This window comes from Malassezia vespertilionis, chromosome 1 (genome assembly GCF_029542925.1).
Source record: "Malassezia vespertilionis chromosome 1, complete sequence".
Taxonomy (NCBI): Eukaryota; Fungi; Basidiomycota; class Malasseziomycetes; order Malasseziales; family Malasseziaceae; genus Malassezia; species Malassezia vespertilionis.
In genome coordinates, this window is record NC_079247.1 from 369,505 (window position 1) to 383,724 (window position 14,220).

The 14,220-nt window shown below is 58.3% G+C and overlaps 10 protein-coding genes across 10 annotated transcripts; 5 read left to right on the forward strand and 5 right to left on the reverse strand.

The window, feature by feature from the left end:
- Positions 1-30: 30 nt before the first annotated feature.
- On the forward strand, positions 31-878 carry MVES1_000218 (uncharacterized protein; the record flags this gene model as incomplete). The annotated part of the gene is made up of 4 exons (XM_056205079.1): positions 31-119; positions 148-458; positions 487-648; positions 676-878. 4 exons carry the CDS (start codon positions 31-33, stop codon positions 876-878), a joined length of 765 nt encoding a protein of 254 aa, XP_056061054.1.
- A 227-nt stretch (positions 879-1,105) lies between these two features.
- MVES1_000219 (uncharacterized protein) lies at positions 1,106-2,125 on the forward strand (the record flags this gene model as incomplete). Its single annotated transcript, XM_056205080.1, has 3 exons — positions 1,106-1,158; positions 1,196-1,214; positions 1,346-2,125. The coding sequence occupies 3 exons, from the start codon at positions 1,106-1,108 to the stop codon at positions 2,123-2,125; spliced, it is 852 nt and encodes a 283-aa protein (XP_056061055.1).
- MVES1_000220 (uncharacterized protein) lies at positions 2,126-2,833 on the reverse strand (the record flags this gene model as incomplete). Its single annotated transcript, XM_056205081.1, has 1 exon — positions 2,126-2,833. One exon carries the CDS (start codon positions 2,831-2,833, stop codon positions 2,126-2,128), a length of 708 nt encoding a protein of 235 aa, XP_056061056.1.
- Positions 2,834-2,918: 85 nt separating this feature from the next.
- DRS2 (P-type phospholipid transporter) lies at positions 2,919-6,812 on the forward strand (the record flags this gene model as incomplete). The annotated part of the gene is made up of 1 exon (XM_056205082.1): positions 2,919-6,812. One exon carries the CDS (start codon positions 2,919-2,921, stop codon positions 6,810-6,812), a length of 3,894 nt encoding a protein of 1,297 aa, XP_056061057.1.
- A 24-nt stretch (positions 6,813-6,836) lies between these two features.
- Positions 6,837-7,787, reverse strand: MVES1_000222 (uncharacterized protein; the record flags this gene model as incomplete). The annotated part of the gene is made up of 1 exon (XM_056205083.1): positions 6,837-7,787. One exon carries the CDS (start codon positions 7,785-7,787, stop codon positions 6,837-6,839), a length of 951 nt encoding a protein of 316 aa, XP_056061058.1.
- An 80-nt stretch (positions 7,788-7,867) lies between these two features.
- On the forward strand, positions 7,868-8,950 carry REX4 (3'-5' exonuclease; the record flags this gene model as incomplete). Its single annotated transcript, XM_056205084.1, has 1 exon — positions 7,868-8,950. The coding sequence occupies one exon, from the start codon at positions 7,868-7,870 to the stop codon at positions 8,948-8,950; it is 1,083 nt and encodes a 360-aa protein (XP_056061059.1).
- GYP1 (GTPase-activating protein) lies at positions 8,951-10,617 on the reverse strand (the record flags this gene model as incomplete). Its single annotated transcript, XM_056205085.1, has 2 exons — positions 8,951-9,079; positions 9,106-10,617. The coding sequence occupies 2 exons, from the start codon at positions 10,615-10,617 to the stop codon at positions 8,951-8,953; spliced, it is 1,641 nt and encodes a 546-aa protein (XP_056061060.1).
- Positions 10,618-10,769: 152 nt separating this feature from the next.
- On the reverse strand, positions 10,770-11,273 carry RPB8 (DNA-directed RNA polymerases I, II, and III subunit RPABC3; the record flags this gene model as incomplete). Its single annotated transcript, XM_056205086.1, has 3 exons — positions 10,770-10,910; positions 10,936-11,171; positions 11,198-11,273. 3 exons carry the CDS (start codon positions 11,271-11,273, stop codon positions 10,770-10,772), a joined length of 453 nt encoding a protein of 150 aa, XP_056061061.1.
- Positions 11,274-11,340: 67 nt separating this feature from the next.
- On the forward strand, positions 11,341-12,330 carry MVES1_000226 (uncharacterized protein; the record flags this gene model as incomplete). The annotated part of the gene is made up of 1 exon (XM_056205087.1): positions 11,341-12,330. The coding sequence occupies one exon, from the start codon at positions 11,341-11,343 to the stop codon at positions 12,328-12,330; it is 990 nt and encodes a 329-aa protein (XP_056061062.1).
- Positions 12,331-12,398: 68 nt separating this feature from the next.
- Positions 12,399-14,146, reverse strand: MVES1_000227 (xylulokinase; the record flags this gene model as incomplete). Its single annotated transcript, XM_056205088.1, has 2 exons — positions 12,399-12,405; positions 12,429-14,146. The coding sequence occupies 2 exons, from the start codon at positions 14,144-14,146 to the stop codon at positions 12,399-12,401; spliced, it is 1,725 nt and encodes a 574-aa protein (XP_056061063.1).
- Between the last annotated feature and the right edge of the window lie 74 nt (positions 14,147-14,220).

Consider the following 14,220-nt stretch of genomic DNA (forward strand, 5'->3'; position numbering starts at 1 on the left):
GATTGGGTGCTGCTCCCGATCACGCTTGTGATGGTGCTAGTGGGCGTGATGCGGAATAACTTGATGCAGCTGCTGGAGAGCAAGCCGAAGCCGGCAAAGCGCGCGGCGCTGCGCCAACGGTGCGTGTCAGTTTGGTGCTAACGGCAGGAATATCCTTACGCGTGCGGGTGCTTTGCGTGCAAACTACCTTGTCCTTCCTCCGTCTGCGGTCGCACAGCGGCGTGCGTTCTATGCGCGCGTGCTGAATGACGGCACGTATCTCGATCCCGAGGCGAAGGAGAAGATTGAGCGCGAGAAGCGGCGCAAGCCCGACGAGATGCCGGAGATGAATAACCCGTTCAACGATCCGAATACGATGGACACCATGATCGAGCATGCGAAGCGGAGCGCGGTGATGATGGTGCCGCAGACGCTGATCATGGGCTGGGTCAATTTCTTCTTTACAGGCTTTGTGCTCAGTACGTCTGCGTCGCGATGCTTATACAGTTAAACTGCCGTTTCCTCTGACGCAGCGGTTCAAAGTTATGCTGCAAAGGGATATTGATACGCGGGATATGGACGTGTCCTGGGTCTCGTCGTTGAGTTGGTACTTTTTGAACTTGTACGGGCTCGACGCGATTTATCGACTTTTGCTCGGGAACAATAATGGTATGTCTGCTTAGGTGCTCATGGCAGCTGCCGATGGCTCGCGCGATATGGCGGCTATGAATCCGGCCATGATGATGGGCGATCAGATGCCGGGGCAAGCGGTCGATCATGCAAAGCTGCATGCGGCTGAAAGCGATAGCCTCGAGCTGATCGGCGCTGCGTCGCAGAACAAGCATGTGCGCTGGGTCGGTGATGGCGTGGAGGATCGCGTGCTGGCCATGTATGCGTAATAGGATTTTGCTACCATCGTATAGATCTGCAGACGGAATGGCTACACAGTACATTGCCACCTTCGAGCTACGGCAGGCCGCGAAGCGCACCGCAGCGAAACCGTCCTCGCCGCACCTTCCCCCTCCACTTGGCACGACCCAATGGCCGGACTCGACGCCGGAGGACCCTAGCCTCCACGTGCACACGCGTACGCAGCATCCTACAGCCCAGCGCCGGTTTCCTCGACATGAGCTGGTTGAAGCAGACGGAGTCAATCCCGGAAGGCTACTGGGGTCCAGTGTACGTGCCAATCACGCTACTAACCATGCAGAACCAGCACGCTGCTGTGGTGCGAGGTACGTTTTTGTCCAACACTCACGCCAGAAAAAATAGTACGCACGACCTGGCACACTTACCCTAGTGAATGGTCCCACTACATTGCGGAGCCTGTGAATACGGCATGTTGACCATACCAGACTAACACCAGCTGACAAACATCTTTTTTGTCGGTGCTGCAATCTACGGCGCGTACCGCGTGCATACCGAAAAACTGCTCCGTACATTCTACGGCGCTTTTACCGGCCTTGCCGTGGTTGGCATCGGCTCGTTCCTTTTCCATATGACGCTTAAGCACGAGGCCCAGCTTGGCGATGAGCTCCCAATGATCTGGGCGAGCAGTTACGTGGGCTGGGTCTTGATGCAACACACGAGCATGTACGGCCGGAAAAAGAACCCGTACATGTTCGGCGTCGCAATTGGGTCACTCTCTTTGTTTATCACGGTCGCATACGTAATGAACGGGAACCCAGTGTTCCACCAGGTCGCATATGCAGGTATCTTTGCTACGGCAACAATCCATGGGCTCGTCGTGCTCTTTCACTCGCGCTCGCCGCTCTCTGTGGTCCCAGCAGCACACCGCCTCCGCCAGGATGCGCGTTTCATGCAGGTGATGGGAACCTGCGTGTTCCTCGCCGGGTTCCTCATTTGGAATATTGACAACATCTGTTGCGGATCCTTGCGCAGTGCACGCACCGCGGTTGGTTACCCCACCGCCGTGCTGCTCGAAGGACACGGCTGGTGGCACATTTTGACGGGTCTCGGAGCATACTGGATCATAGTCTCGTGCGAGGTCATCGTCTCGACAATGGTCGAGCACCCCGACAATTTTGAGATGCACTTCTCGCTCCTTCCTCACCTGCGCCGCATCAAGCCGTATGACCCGAATCATACGCTGCTGCGCGACTTCCAGGCCATAAAGAACAAGTAATTACCACGCACGCGACGCTCGTATTTCGACGCCGTGCTGTGCAAGCCGTTGTTTGCGTTCGACGAGCTCTGCCTCGAGGCGTTCAAAGACCGCATCGTACTCGTCATCCGCACGATCGATCGCATCGTCCACCTCCTCCTCCTGGCGGTCCAGCGTGTCCTCTTGCGTGGGTAAGAGCATGCGCGGAAGATAGTATAGCTCGCAATGACGCATTCTCTTGGTAGCAATCGGTGCTTTTTCCACACGTGCAACAGCCGTCACCGCCGCCTCGGTGGAGCCCGCGGGTATGTCTAAAGACGCACGCACTCCCGTTTGCGTCACAGGGAAGCTAGACAGCCGCCGCTTCTGTAACCGCACCGTGCGATGCACTGCTTCATATGCCGCGAGCTCTTCTGCGAGGCGCTGGACACGCTCCTGGTCCGCACGCAGCATCGCACGTTCTTCGTCATGTGCTCTGCGCGCCGCCGCAAGGTCCTCTTGTGGCGCATCGTGTGTGCGCGGTGGCGTGTGCACGACAGGAGGCGATCTGCGCACGCGTTTCGGCTCGCGCGAATGTGCCAGCGTCGAATTAAGCATCCCCAGCATCCGTTTTCCGCGCTGAAGCTCTTCCGTGGACCGAGGACCCCGCCGCGGCGTATCTTGCACGCCGCCCGGCCGCTCCACTTCGTCGTCCGCGCGCTCTGCACGCTCAACTGCTTCCGTCGGCATAAAGACGCACCGGCGGGGGCTGTCGGTGCCAAGCCCATTAGTAAGCAACCACACCCTCCACCGCGGCGCGCCTTCTCTCCTCGTCATGGACGACATCGAGTCGCTCTTCTCTACGCGGCGTGGGCGGCATATGCCGCTTGCGACCGACGAGGAAGAGCAGTCGCATGTGCTGTTTGACGAGGACGATATGGATTTGCTAGGCGATGCGCCTGTCCAGCCGAGCCGCACGACAAATGCCGCGTGGGGAAAAGGAGCGCCGGCCTTGCGCACCGGCTCTACAGCTAGCGTGCACAAGACAGAGAGTCTGTTTGATCGCGATGTGGACGAAGACGAGTACACGGAAGATTTGCACTTGCGCCCCATTGGCTCGAGTAAGCAGATCGAGGCCGACGACGAGCCAGACATGCCGTGGCAGCCAACCGCGCATGCAAGCCGACGAACGCGCAGCGGCCCCAGCAGGCGGCGTGCAAGCCGCGCGCGTGCAGCGCCGTCCCAGGAAGCGCAGCGGCTCCCAGAGACTCCTTCTATTCTGTCGCTCCTCGCCCAGGACGTTGTATGGCAGCTGCGTTCCTTCCGTCAGCGATTTCAACGGCGCATGCACAAGCTGCAAGGACGGCACGTTCAGCAAACGACACGCACAATCATTGTGAATGATCCTACACTAACGACCCAGCATATTGGGTACAATACCAATCAGGTACTCACGAACAAGTACAATGTCGTGACGTTTGTGCCGCGTTTCCTATGCGAGCAATTTGCCAAGTACGCCAACGTTTTCTTCTTGTTCATTGGGATTCTCCAACAGATCCCCGGTGTATCGCCGACCAACCGATGGACTACGCTTGTGCCGCTCGCGATCGTGCTGCTCGCCAGTGCATGCACGGAAATCACCGAAGATTGGCGGCGCTACAAGTCCGATGCCGAGATGAATGCACGGCTCGTCCAAGTCCTCGATCCCAGTACATCGTCATGGATAAAGCGGCCGTGGCGTGACGTTGCGGTGGGCGACATTGTGCGTGTAGAGCGCAACGAGTTCTTCCCCGCCGACCTTGTCCTGCTCAGCAGTTCCGAGCCCGAAGGCTTGGCGTACGTCGAAACGGCGAATTTGGACGGCGAGACCAACTTGAAGATCAAACAGGCTCCGACGCAAACGGCGCAATGCACGTCGGCGCGCACTGCCGCCGAAATACAGGGCTCGCTCGTGTGCGAGGTGCCGAACAATAGCCTGTACACGTTTGAAGGCACGATGCAGCTATCCAGCACCTTTCCTGTGGGCCCCGACCAGCTGCTCTTGCGCGGCGCGCAGCTGCGCAACGCGCCGTGGATCTATGGCCTGGCCGTGTTTACAGGCCACGATACCAAATTGTTGCAGAATGCGACCAGCTCTCCATTGAAACGTACGCGTGTCGAGAAACAGGTCAATGCTCTAATTCTTTCCCTCTTCGTCCTCCTCCTTGCACTTTCCATCTTTTGTGCGGTTGGCGCCCTTTTTAATGCGCGCAGGGAAAAGTACGCGGCGCTGTACCTGATGCCCCAGCTCGACGCACGCACGTCTGCACGCGCGTTTGTCGAGTCTATTCTTACGTTTATTATCTTGTACAACAGCCTGATCCCCATCTCGCTGATCGTGTCCATGGACATGGTCAAGTTCCAGCTTGCATCTCTGATCAACTCGGACTTGGACATGTACTATGCGCCCTCCGATACCCCCGCACTGTGCCGCCGCCCGAACTTGGTCGAGGATCTGGGGCAGGTCGAGTACATTTTTAGCGACAAGACCGGGACATTGACGCGCAACGAAATGGAGTTTAAACAAGCGGCCATTGGCGGCATTTCTTTTCTTGACACGCCCGGCGAGGCGCGCGCTGAGGATGAGTTTGAGGGCGCGCGTCTTGTCGTGGGCCAGCGTACCTGGGCCACGCTTCCCGCTATCCTGGAGCACAATAAGGACGGACTGAGGCGCCTTTGCGACGAATTTCTCACCGTGCTTGCCGTATGCCACACTGTGATTCCAGAGACGGTGGATGGAAAGATTGTGTTCCAGGCATCCTCGCCCGACGAGGCTGCCCTCGTCGCTGGCGCACAGTCACTCGGCTACGCTTTCACGACGCGCAAACCGCACGCTGTGTACATAAATGTGCGTGGCGAGACGCGAGAGTACCAGGTGCTCCAGGTATGCGAATTCAACAGTACACGCAAGCGCATGTCGACCATTGTGCGCCTCCCAAACGGGCAAATCACGCTGTTTTGCAAAGGCGCCGACACGGTGATTTTTCCGCGACTCAAGCCAGACCAGGAATGCACCGAGGCCACGCTAGGCTACCTGGAAGAGTATGCTGCGCAAGGTCTCCGCACACTCTGTATCGCCCGGCGAAACCTCGCTGTTGAAGAGCACGCGGCGTGGGCGCAAAAGTACGAGCGTGCTGCTGCAAGCGTGCACGACCGAGCCGGGGCGCTTGATGCCGTCGCCGAGGAAATCGAGGTGGAGCTGGAACTGCTCGGCGCGACTGCGATTGAAGACAAGCTCCAGGACGGCGTGCCAGACACGATTGCGACGCTGCAAGCCGCCGGGATCAAAGTATGGATTCTCACCGGCGACCGGCAAGAGACGGCCATCAACATTGGCTACTCGTGCCGCCTGATTTCAGAGAGCATGAATCTGCTGATTGTCAACGAAGCAACACCTGCCGAGACCGCCGAGGCAGTGCGCCAGCAGCTAGAGACTGTGCGCACACAGCTGGGCGATACAGGCCCCCAAGAGGAGCTTGCTCTGATTGTAGAAGGGCGCAGCCTGCAGCATGCGCTCCAGCCATCGCTCGCACCGCTCTTTTTAAGCCTTGCTGGCTCGTGCAAGGCTGTGATCTGCTGCCGTGTGTCGCCACTGCAAAAAGCACTTGTGGTCGAGCTGGTCAAGCAGCATACCAATGCTATTCTGCTTGCGATCGGCGACGGCGCCAACGATGTAGGTATGATCCAGGCGGCGCATCTTGGCGTGGGTATCAGCGGTCTTGAGGGCCTGCAAGCCGCGCGCTCTGCGGATGTGGCCATCGGCCAGTTCCGCTTTTTGAAAAAGCTTTTGCTGGTGCACGGAACGTGGAGCTATGCGAGACTGAGCAAAATGATTCTGTACTCTTTCTACAAGACCGTCACCCTCTACCTCACCCTGTTTTGGCTTTCGTTTTATAACCGATTTTCGGGCCAAACGGCGTACGAGTCTTGGACGCAGTCTTTCTACAATGTGCTCTTCACCATGATGCCGACGCTCGTGCTCGGCATCTTTGACCAGTACCTCAGCGCGGCGATGCTCGAGCGCTACCCACAGCTCTACGGACAAGCCTTCTTTACCGGATGGGACATTGGGATGTGGATGGCAAACGCCGTGTACCACTCCATTGTCAACTTCTTCCTCGTTACCTACGCATTTTACGACACAATCAATGATGGTCAAGGCCAGTCGGCATACTACTGGATATGGGGTACTACCTTGTACTTCACCATGCTTACCACCGCGCTTGGAAAAGCCGCAGTCGTCTCGAATCTATGGACGCGGTACACTCTCATGGCCATTCCCGGTTCGCTTGGCATCACACTCGCATTTTTTGTCGTGTTTGGAACGGTAGCGCCGGGGCTGGGCGTGTCGATGGAGTACTATAGCATTGTGCCGCGCCTCCTTGGGCTCCCCGTTTTTTGGCTCTTGCTTGTCTTTGTGCCTGTATGTGCACTGCTCCGCGACGTGCTTTGGCGCTTTTACCAGCGCACATACAGGCCCAAGGACTACCACATTGTGCAGGAAATGCAAAAGTACAAGCTCCAGGACGTGTATCCGCGCACGGACCAGTTCCAGAAAAATATCCGCAAGGTGCGGGCAGTGCAGCGAGTGCGCCGCTCGCGTGGATATGCTTTTTCGCAGACGGAGGGCGAGCAGGCGGACTTGATCCGACAGTACGATACCACCAAGGAGCGGCCGAGTGGTTTGTAGCATAGACGTAGTGTGGCTATGTAGCTACTTCTTCTGCTTGTAGCGCGTCACGTCCAATGGGAAGAGCTGGTCAAAGGTGGTACGGTCCAGAAACCAGGGCTCGCAGTCGAATCCGCGCTGCTGGCGGCGTGCGTATTCAGCGCGCTCAGCAGCGCCTGCGCCCGGTGCGTGGGCCCCGCCCCAATCTGTCGGACTGCGCATTGCACGCTGGCAAAGGCCGCGGATACCGCGGCTTGGCGACTCGTCCAGCACAGACGTACGCTGCGGCATCGCCGAGAGCTGGAAAGCGAGTTTTGCGCCGCCGACACGCAGCATCAACGTATCCTGCATATCCTGCTTCGGCGTGGTGATGTTTGCGAGTTTCCCGTGCGGGACCTTGACGCGCTTCTTCGCTAGTTCTTGCCAAAGCGATTGCTCGCTGCCCACGGCGCTTCCCTGCAGTCTGTAGATGGCGTGCAGTGGCAGTATTCGTTCGCGCGGATCCGTCGTGGAAAGGTGGCCTGCGCGCTGGAAAAGCGGCCACGCCTTTACAGATTTTGGGAGCCAGCGTGCAGGAGAGGCGCTTGCTGTGCGCACACCTACCGTATTGGACTGGGGATATATCGTCATGCGCGTCACCATCCGGCTCGGCGCATAAAGAAAGTACCAGCCACAGAGACTCGAAATGAGGACCGTGCCTGTAGCCGCGGTGATGCGCAGCTCTTTTCGTACGAGCTGTGGTGGGTTTTGTGGGTCGTGCGAAAAGAGCGGCCAGGAAAGGTACCCTTGTATGAACGAGCCAAAGTTGAGGCCTGCGAGAACGAAACATGCGCCTGCGAGAAAAAAGTAGGTTTTGCGCATGTACGGGCTCCCGCGATAAACTACCCGTGCTTCCAATGGCTTGTGCGCATTTCTCGCCGTCGCCAGCGTGCGGTGTGGCGACGCGCGCCACGAAGCACGCATCGCGCGCGAATTCGCGCGCGGAAGCCACAGCATGGAGGAAGGGAAGCGATGACATAATCAAGCACAAAAAAAAAGTGCTTGTCAGTGTCCGCGGCTTGGACTTCGCCTACGTTATGACGAGCACACAAACTCCGCCGGGAGGCAACTGGAATGCGCTGCGCTCTACAATGCACAAAGAAAGCGTGAAGAATTACGCTGTGCGCGAGCGTGGGCCTCCGCATCACAAGAAAGCTGTGTCGCAAAGTGTGTCGAAACCACACGCTTCTCCCCCGCGTGATAATGTCGCGGAGACACACGCTGCGCACCCGCCGCTTCCCTGGTTTGCCGAGGACTTATCTCCAGAAGACCTTTCACTTGTTCTTTCTACCGAAACTGCATCCGCCGAGACGCTGCGGCAGCGCGATCTCCCTCTTGAGCGCCTTGCCCAGCTGAAACGCAGCGCGCTGCAATGGGAAGGGTGTATGGACGAGGCACTGAAACGCCGCATTGTGCTTGGCGAGTGCGAATCAGATTTTTCGCCGGAAAAGCGCAAAGTCGGCCACTATGTCGCGGTCGATTGCGAGATGGTCGGCGTTGGGTACCGCGGCAAGAGTTCTGCTCTTGCGCGCGTTTCCCTTGTGAATTGGTACGGCTGCATTATCTATGACAAGTATGTGCGTCCCGATGAAATGATATCCGACTTTCGGACTTGGGTCTCGGGCGTCGCGCCGCACCATATGAAGACGGCAACGCCTTTTGAGGTTGCCCAGCGCGAGGTAGCGGTGATTATCAAAGGCCGCGTTTTGGTAGGCCACGCAATTCAAAATGACTTGAATGCACTCAAGCTTCACCATCCGCGTTCCCAAATTCGCGATACTGCGCAGTTTGACCCGCTGCGTGTCGTGAGCGGAAAAAAGACACCTGGCCTGCGCACGCTCTCCAAACTTGTGCTGGGCCTGGACATTCAAAAGAAAGGTCAATACCACTCCTCTGTCGAGGATGCACGCTCGACCATGGCCATTTTTCGTACGCAGAAGGAGGCATGGGACCGCGAGCTGGAGATCGGAGCGACCAAAGCGCTGAAGCGCAAGATAGCGGCCGGATCGCCCGGCAAAGCGGCGCGCTCGAACCCCAAGCCAAAGCCACCGCGCCCCCTCTCTTGGCCCGCCAGCAGGCCAGACACCCGCGCTTCGAGGGAATGGTGGATGAACGATTAGTTAATTACGCTGTAGATGTGCCGTGTTTCCAAACATGGCTTTGTACATAAACGCTTCGCTAAGCAACAGTTCTGCATCCTTGTCTGACCAGCGCTGCGTCGGAAGGCTCTGCAGAAACATGATAATACCCTGCCGTGAGCCTCATCGCAACCTACCTGGAAATCCATCTCGAGTAGGGAAGCACGCCATTTCTGCAGGAATACCGCGCAGACGAAAGGGTGAAAGTCGGAAAATGCGTCGGCACCTTCGGCCAGGTATGTATCCCACATGCGTATAATACTCGGCACGCTCATCTCGCGCATGAGCAGGCAGTTGATCCAGCGGAAACTAAACTGGACGTACTCGACGCCCTGTGCGGCTAAATGCGTGTGCAGCGGCGCATCGATCCGCGCGACGACTTCGCCCATCCGCCGCAATTGCCGCTGGATGCCCGGCTGCGCCAAGGTATAATTGTCCTGGATACCGTCTAGGAGCTTGGACAGGCACCAAAACGTGTCTGCCTCAAGTGCAGCTAACACATGCTGCGGCAGGTCGGCGAGCTCGAATTGCTCCGGGTCGCTGTCAATGTACGCCGAGAGGAACACTTCAAAAAACGGAGTGACTAGATCGTTGATTCCTTGCACGTAGCCACTTGCGGGGTGCCGGATCGCCCATACATACAAAATTCGCTCCAGCGCCCGCTGCGTCGCCTCTTGCTGCCACAGGCGGATGCCCGGGTTGGTGCGTGGGACGTCAATGTAGATTTGGTGCCAAATCGCGCGGTCGACTTCCTCGAGCCCTTGGGCAAACGCGCGTTGGACGCCTTCTGCATACTCTGCACGTTTGCGCGCAAGCGTTGCTGCGCGCAGAGACGACTGTGTAGGGAGGTAGCCAAGGAGAAGCGGCCATACAACGGCACGGAGCTCGTTCGGGACACCTTTCCACGCAAGCGAGCGCAAAAATCCCAGATCAATCTCATCCGCCTCGAGGCACTGGACGAGCTGCTGGCGGATGCGCCGGGTGCGTGTGCTTGGATAGCGCCTTACCTTTGCCGGGTTTTGCGGTCTGGGTGGCACCGGAGTCAGCGGGGCGACGACGGGCATCATGACGCCATCGCCGCTGGTCGCCAGCGGATCAAACGCCGCGGCACTCGGAGCACGGGACGAGGTATTTTGTGCATGGGCCGCCTCGTGCGACGTGCTGATATCGGAGCGCCGCGCATCGTCGGAGCTGCGTTCGTGCTGGAATGCTACAAGCTGCGGACGATACATTTCGACGAGTAGCATGGGATCGTCAACCAGTGCATGGATCCGTGCCGCACGCCCGGCGTGGGTGTTGGTGGGGATCGGAGCGAATGCAATGCCTTTCTCGGCCCAGTTTGCCGGGTACGGATCGAGCTCTACGCTCGATTCCGTCGCGGCATCCGGTTGTGGCGGTGCGGGCACAACGTTAGGTGCAGTGTGCAGTGCATCCCCGGTGCTTGGCGCCAACAGTGCTAAATCGACGCGCGTTTCCTGCAGCGTGAGCCGCTCGTATGCACCGTTTCCTTGCGTGCTTAGTGTGGTGTCTGTACTGGTCCGCCGGGTCTGGAGTCGCGCGACAAACTCGTCATCATCCAAGTTTGATGCCCACGCCTCTTCCTCCCAGGCATCTGTGCTCGGCCCAGCGCGACTCGTCGGCTTGCGCATCGGCACGGAGGCATAAAGGGAGACGCGGCATGGCGAATACGTCACGTGAACCTACGAGGCTAGGGGGTATGTGCGGAGAGCGTCTAGGCTCGGCGATGGTCGGCGCATACGGGACACGGGATGGTGGTGCATGTGGGGCGGCATGTGTGCATCTAACGCACGAGAAGGTACACGTTTGCGCCGACCGTAATCTTGCTCAGGTGACGGAAAGAGCCGGTGAGCGCCATCAGCAGGCCACCAAACGAGGCATACACCGTGACCTGCTCGGTGCTGCGCTCGTCATACTTGAATACCTGGGTGAGCGTAAGGAAAGCGTACCTTGCCATACATGACATAGTCAAAGTCGCTGGAGAGGTCGTTGCGTCCGACCTGGTCGTTGCGCCATGCGTCGTGGTCTGCAGCGGCGTCTGCCTCGGTATCCCCTTTGTCGCGGCGCAGCGAGTTGACCAGCTGAAACGTGAGCTGCTGGCCGACGTGCACGGGGTAAACTTCGGTCATGATATCGAGCGAGAGGTTCATGTCGAGGGTCGGCGAGTTGGCAATAATGCGCGACACTGGAATAAGTATACCGTGCACATACCGCGATCAAAACGCTTGCCGTCCGGGTCGATCGCCTTGACCACAAACTGCGTGTCGAACAGGTTATTGGAGCTCATCGTCGCTCGCAAAGACACGCGGTCGCTCGCCTTCTTTTCAAGCACGTGACGGTGACCGTGCGCCACCATGTACAATTTCACGCCGGCGGCGAAAGACGGTGCAAGTTCGCTGGCGTGGTACACCGATATCCTTCAAAAGCTGCAGGGCCGAGGGGAATGGACGAATGTGCAGGAGATCTCTTTGCTGGAGCCGTACCGCTATTTGGATACACAACCCGGCAAGGAAATTCGCGCGCGTCTTATCGACGCCTTCCAAGTATGGCTCGGCGTCCCCCCTGAAGAACTCGAGCTTATCACGGACGTGATACGGCGGCTGCACACTGCGAGTCTGCTGGTCGACGATATAGAGGATAGTTCGGATTTACGGCGTGGCGTACCGACCGCACACACCATTTATGGCGTGCCGCAAACGATCAATGCAGCCAACTATGTCTACTTTCAAGTGTTTGCGCGCTTGGCATCGACACACCCTGACACGCTCGCGATGGTGACCAATGAGCTGGTTTGCCTGCACAGGGGCCAGGGACTGGATTTGTTCTGGCGCGACAGTCTCTTGTGCCCTGCAGAGCACGAGTATGTCGACATGGTGATCAACAAGACCGGTGGCCTCTTCCGCATCGCGATCAAACTCATGCAGGCGCTTAGTCCCTTGTCGGAAAAGGTTGATTATGTGCCGCTGGCCAATTTGATCGGTCTCCTCTTCCAGATACGCGACGACTATATGAATTTACAAAGCACGGTGCTTTTGGAGAACAAGGGGTTCTGCGAAGACTTGACCGAGGGCAAGTTTTCCTTCCCCGTGATCCATGCCATCAGTTCAGGGACACAGAGCGAGCGGATATTGCTGCATATTTTAAAGCAGCGCACTACTAGCGTGGAAAAGAAGGAGTACGCCGTGCGGCACATCGAGGCATGCGGAAGCTTTGCATACACTCGCCAGGTCCTCGCCGTGCTCGACACACAAGCGCGCGAGGAAGTGCGGCGCATCGAGTCGGAGCTTGGCACACCGAACCCTGCACTCTTGCACATCCTCGATGCACTGCACATCAAGGACTAGCACGCTGGAGCGCACGCGTTTCGAGCTCTGCCCACGCCGGTGCATATGCATCGTATGCCGCGACACGTTCAGCGTCTGGTTTTGCGACGCATTCGTACATCTCATTCGCACCGCCGGCGGCGCGTGCAGAAGCGATTAAATGCTCAAAAGAGGGCGTCTTGCCCGTCGTAGCACACTCCCATACCCAGCGTGCGCGATAGGCAGCGCCGACCGAGCCGTAGTTGTAGGATATCGTGCTTTCTTGACCATGTGTACGACCACTCACCACGGGTTTTGCTACTTCGCAGCCGAGCACGTTGGCCAAGAGTTGGCACAGCGCCGTGTTCTCCGCAGCGCCGCCGACTACATAGACACGCTTTAAGCGCCGCAAATTGCTTCCCGAAGCGGCGAAATTGTGTTGAATGCGCGACCGAAACTCCATGAACTGGCTCTGCACCATGGCCGGCGCGTTGTGTGCCGAGTGTGCGTATTCCGGTACGGCGTGCCACGCCGTTTTTTCGCGGCGGAACCGGAATGTGCCGCGCGCGTCCCATGGGATGATCTCAGGCTGAAGCCAGTAAAAGCCAGTGCCGGCGTCTCCTGGCGGCACACGTTCTGCGTCCATGAGGGCGGCGTTGAAGCCGCTCCATTGCTGGTTAAAATAGGTGTCGCGCACCCATTCGCGCGCGAGCGAGCCATTCTTGTAGACAAACATGAGAAAGTAGCGCGGCGTGTCCTCTTCGGCAGTGCCGCGGCTTGCGGGGTGCGCGAATACGTGGTACTGGTCGTTCGGGGTGTATGAATTGCTCGGCAACAAGATCGTGTCCGAGGTGCCGAGCGACAAAACCGCCTCGCCAAATTGCGGAGTGAGGCACTGCAGCGTGCCGGGATTGTCCCCAGTCGACTGGCACACAATGCATGTGGGCGAGAGGCCGTACCGGCGCTGGAAATAGGTGCCGATTTTGTCTACAGGCGTGCACGGATCCGAGTACACGCTGCCGAGTTTGCGCTGCAAGGCGTCTGCGCCTCCAAACGCGTCTGTTCCTTGCGTATTCTTCGCGGTGCACTCGTCCGATATGAACGAGAGCAATGGTGCGCTCCAATGGGGCGTATCGCTCTCCATATCCCACAAATTCATACCGCACGCATCGCTACGATCCACACCAGCAATCGTGCCCTGCGGATTGCCCGCACACAGCAAGGTGCTAAGAAAGTTGCTTACGAGCGTGATCCGTGCCGTATCTCGGTAGGCTTCCGGACATTCTTTCCTCCAGCGGAGCACTTGCGCGGCGGTAAAGCGCGTGTGTGCAATGCTGCCTGTTTTCTGGCACAATGGCGCAACGCCGTTTTTTTCCGCGCCCCACGTCGCTTGTGCAAATTGCATAAGCTCGGTACACTCTTCCAAGGTAGTTGCATCCTGCCAGTTCGGCACGATGGCGCGCGAAAACACTTGCTCTTGCAGCTGTGCACGCAGTGGCTCGGCGGGGTCGACGTGTGCGAGCGTTTCGGAGGCGCCGTGCGCGAAATACACAGACGCATGCTGCTGCCCCAACGCACTAATCGCAGCGATGCGATCCACAGGCCACTTGCGCTCGTACAAAACCCTCTCCCACAACATATCAAGCGCGGCAACATACAAGAGCACCGGCGCAGCAGCGGCGCTGGGCGTCGAGCCAAGAAGTGCATGGCCTCTGGGCAGGATCCCGCCGCGCGTCTCAAACTCGGGCAAGTCCGTCTCAAACCGCACACTTACCTCATCGATCCCACGCAAATGCTCATCGAGCAGCGACGCCTTGAGCGCCTGCGTCGACAAATCCAAGCCGAGAAAGAGTGCCATGAGGCCGCGCATTGGGCATGGCGTGACTGCGCAAGCAATCACGTGATCGGAACGACGAAGAATGCTGTGCGCTT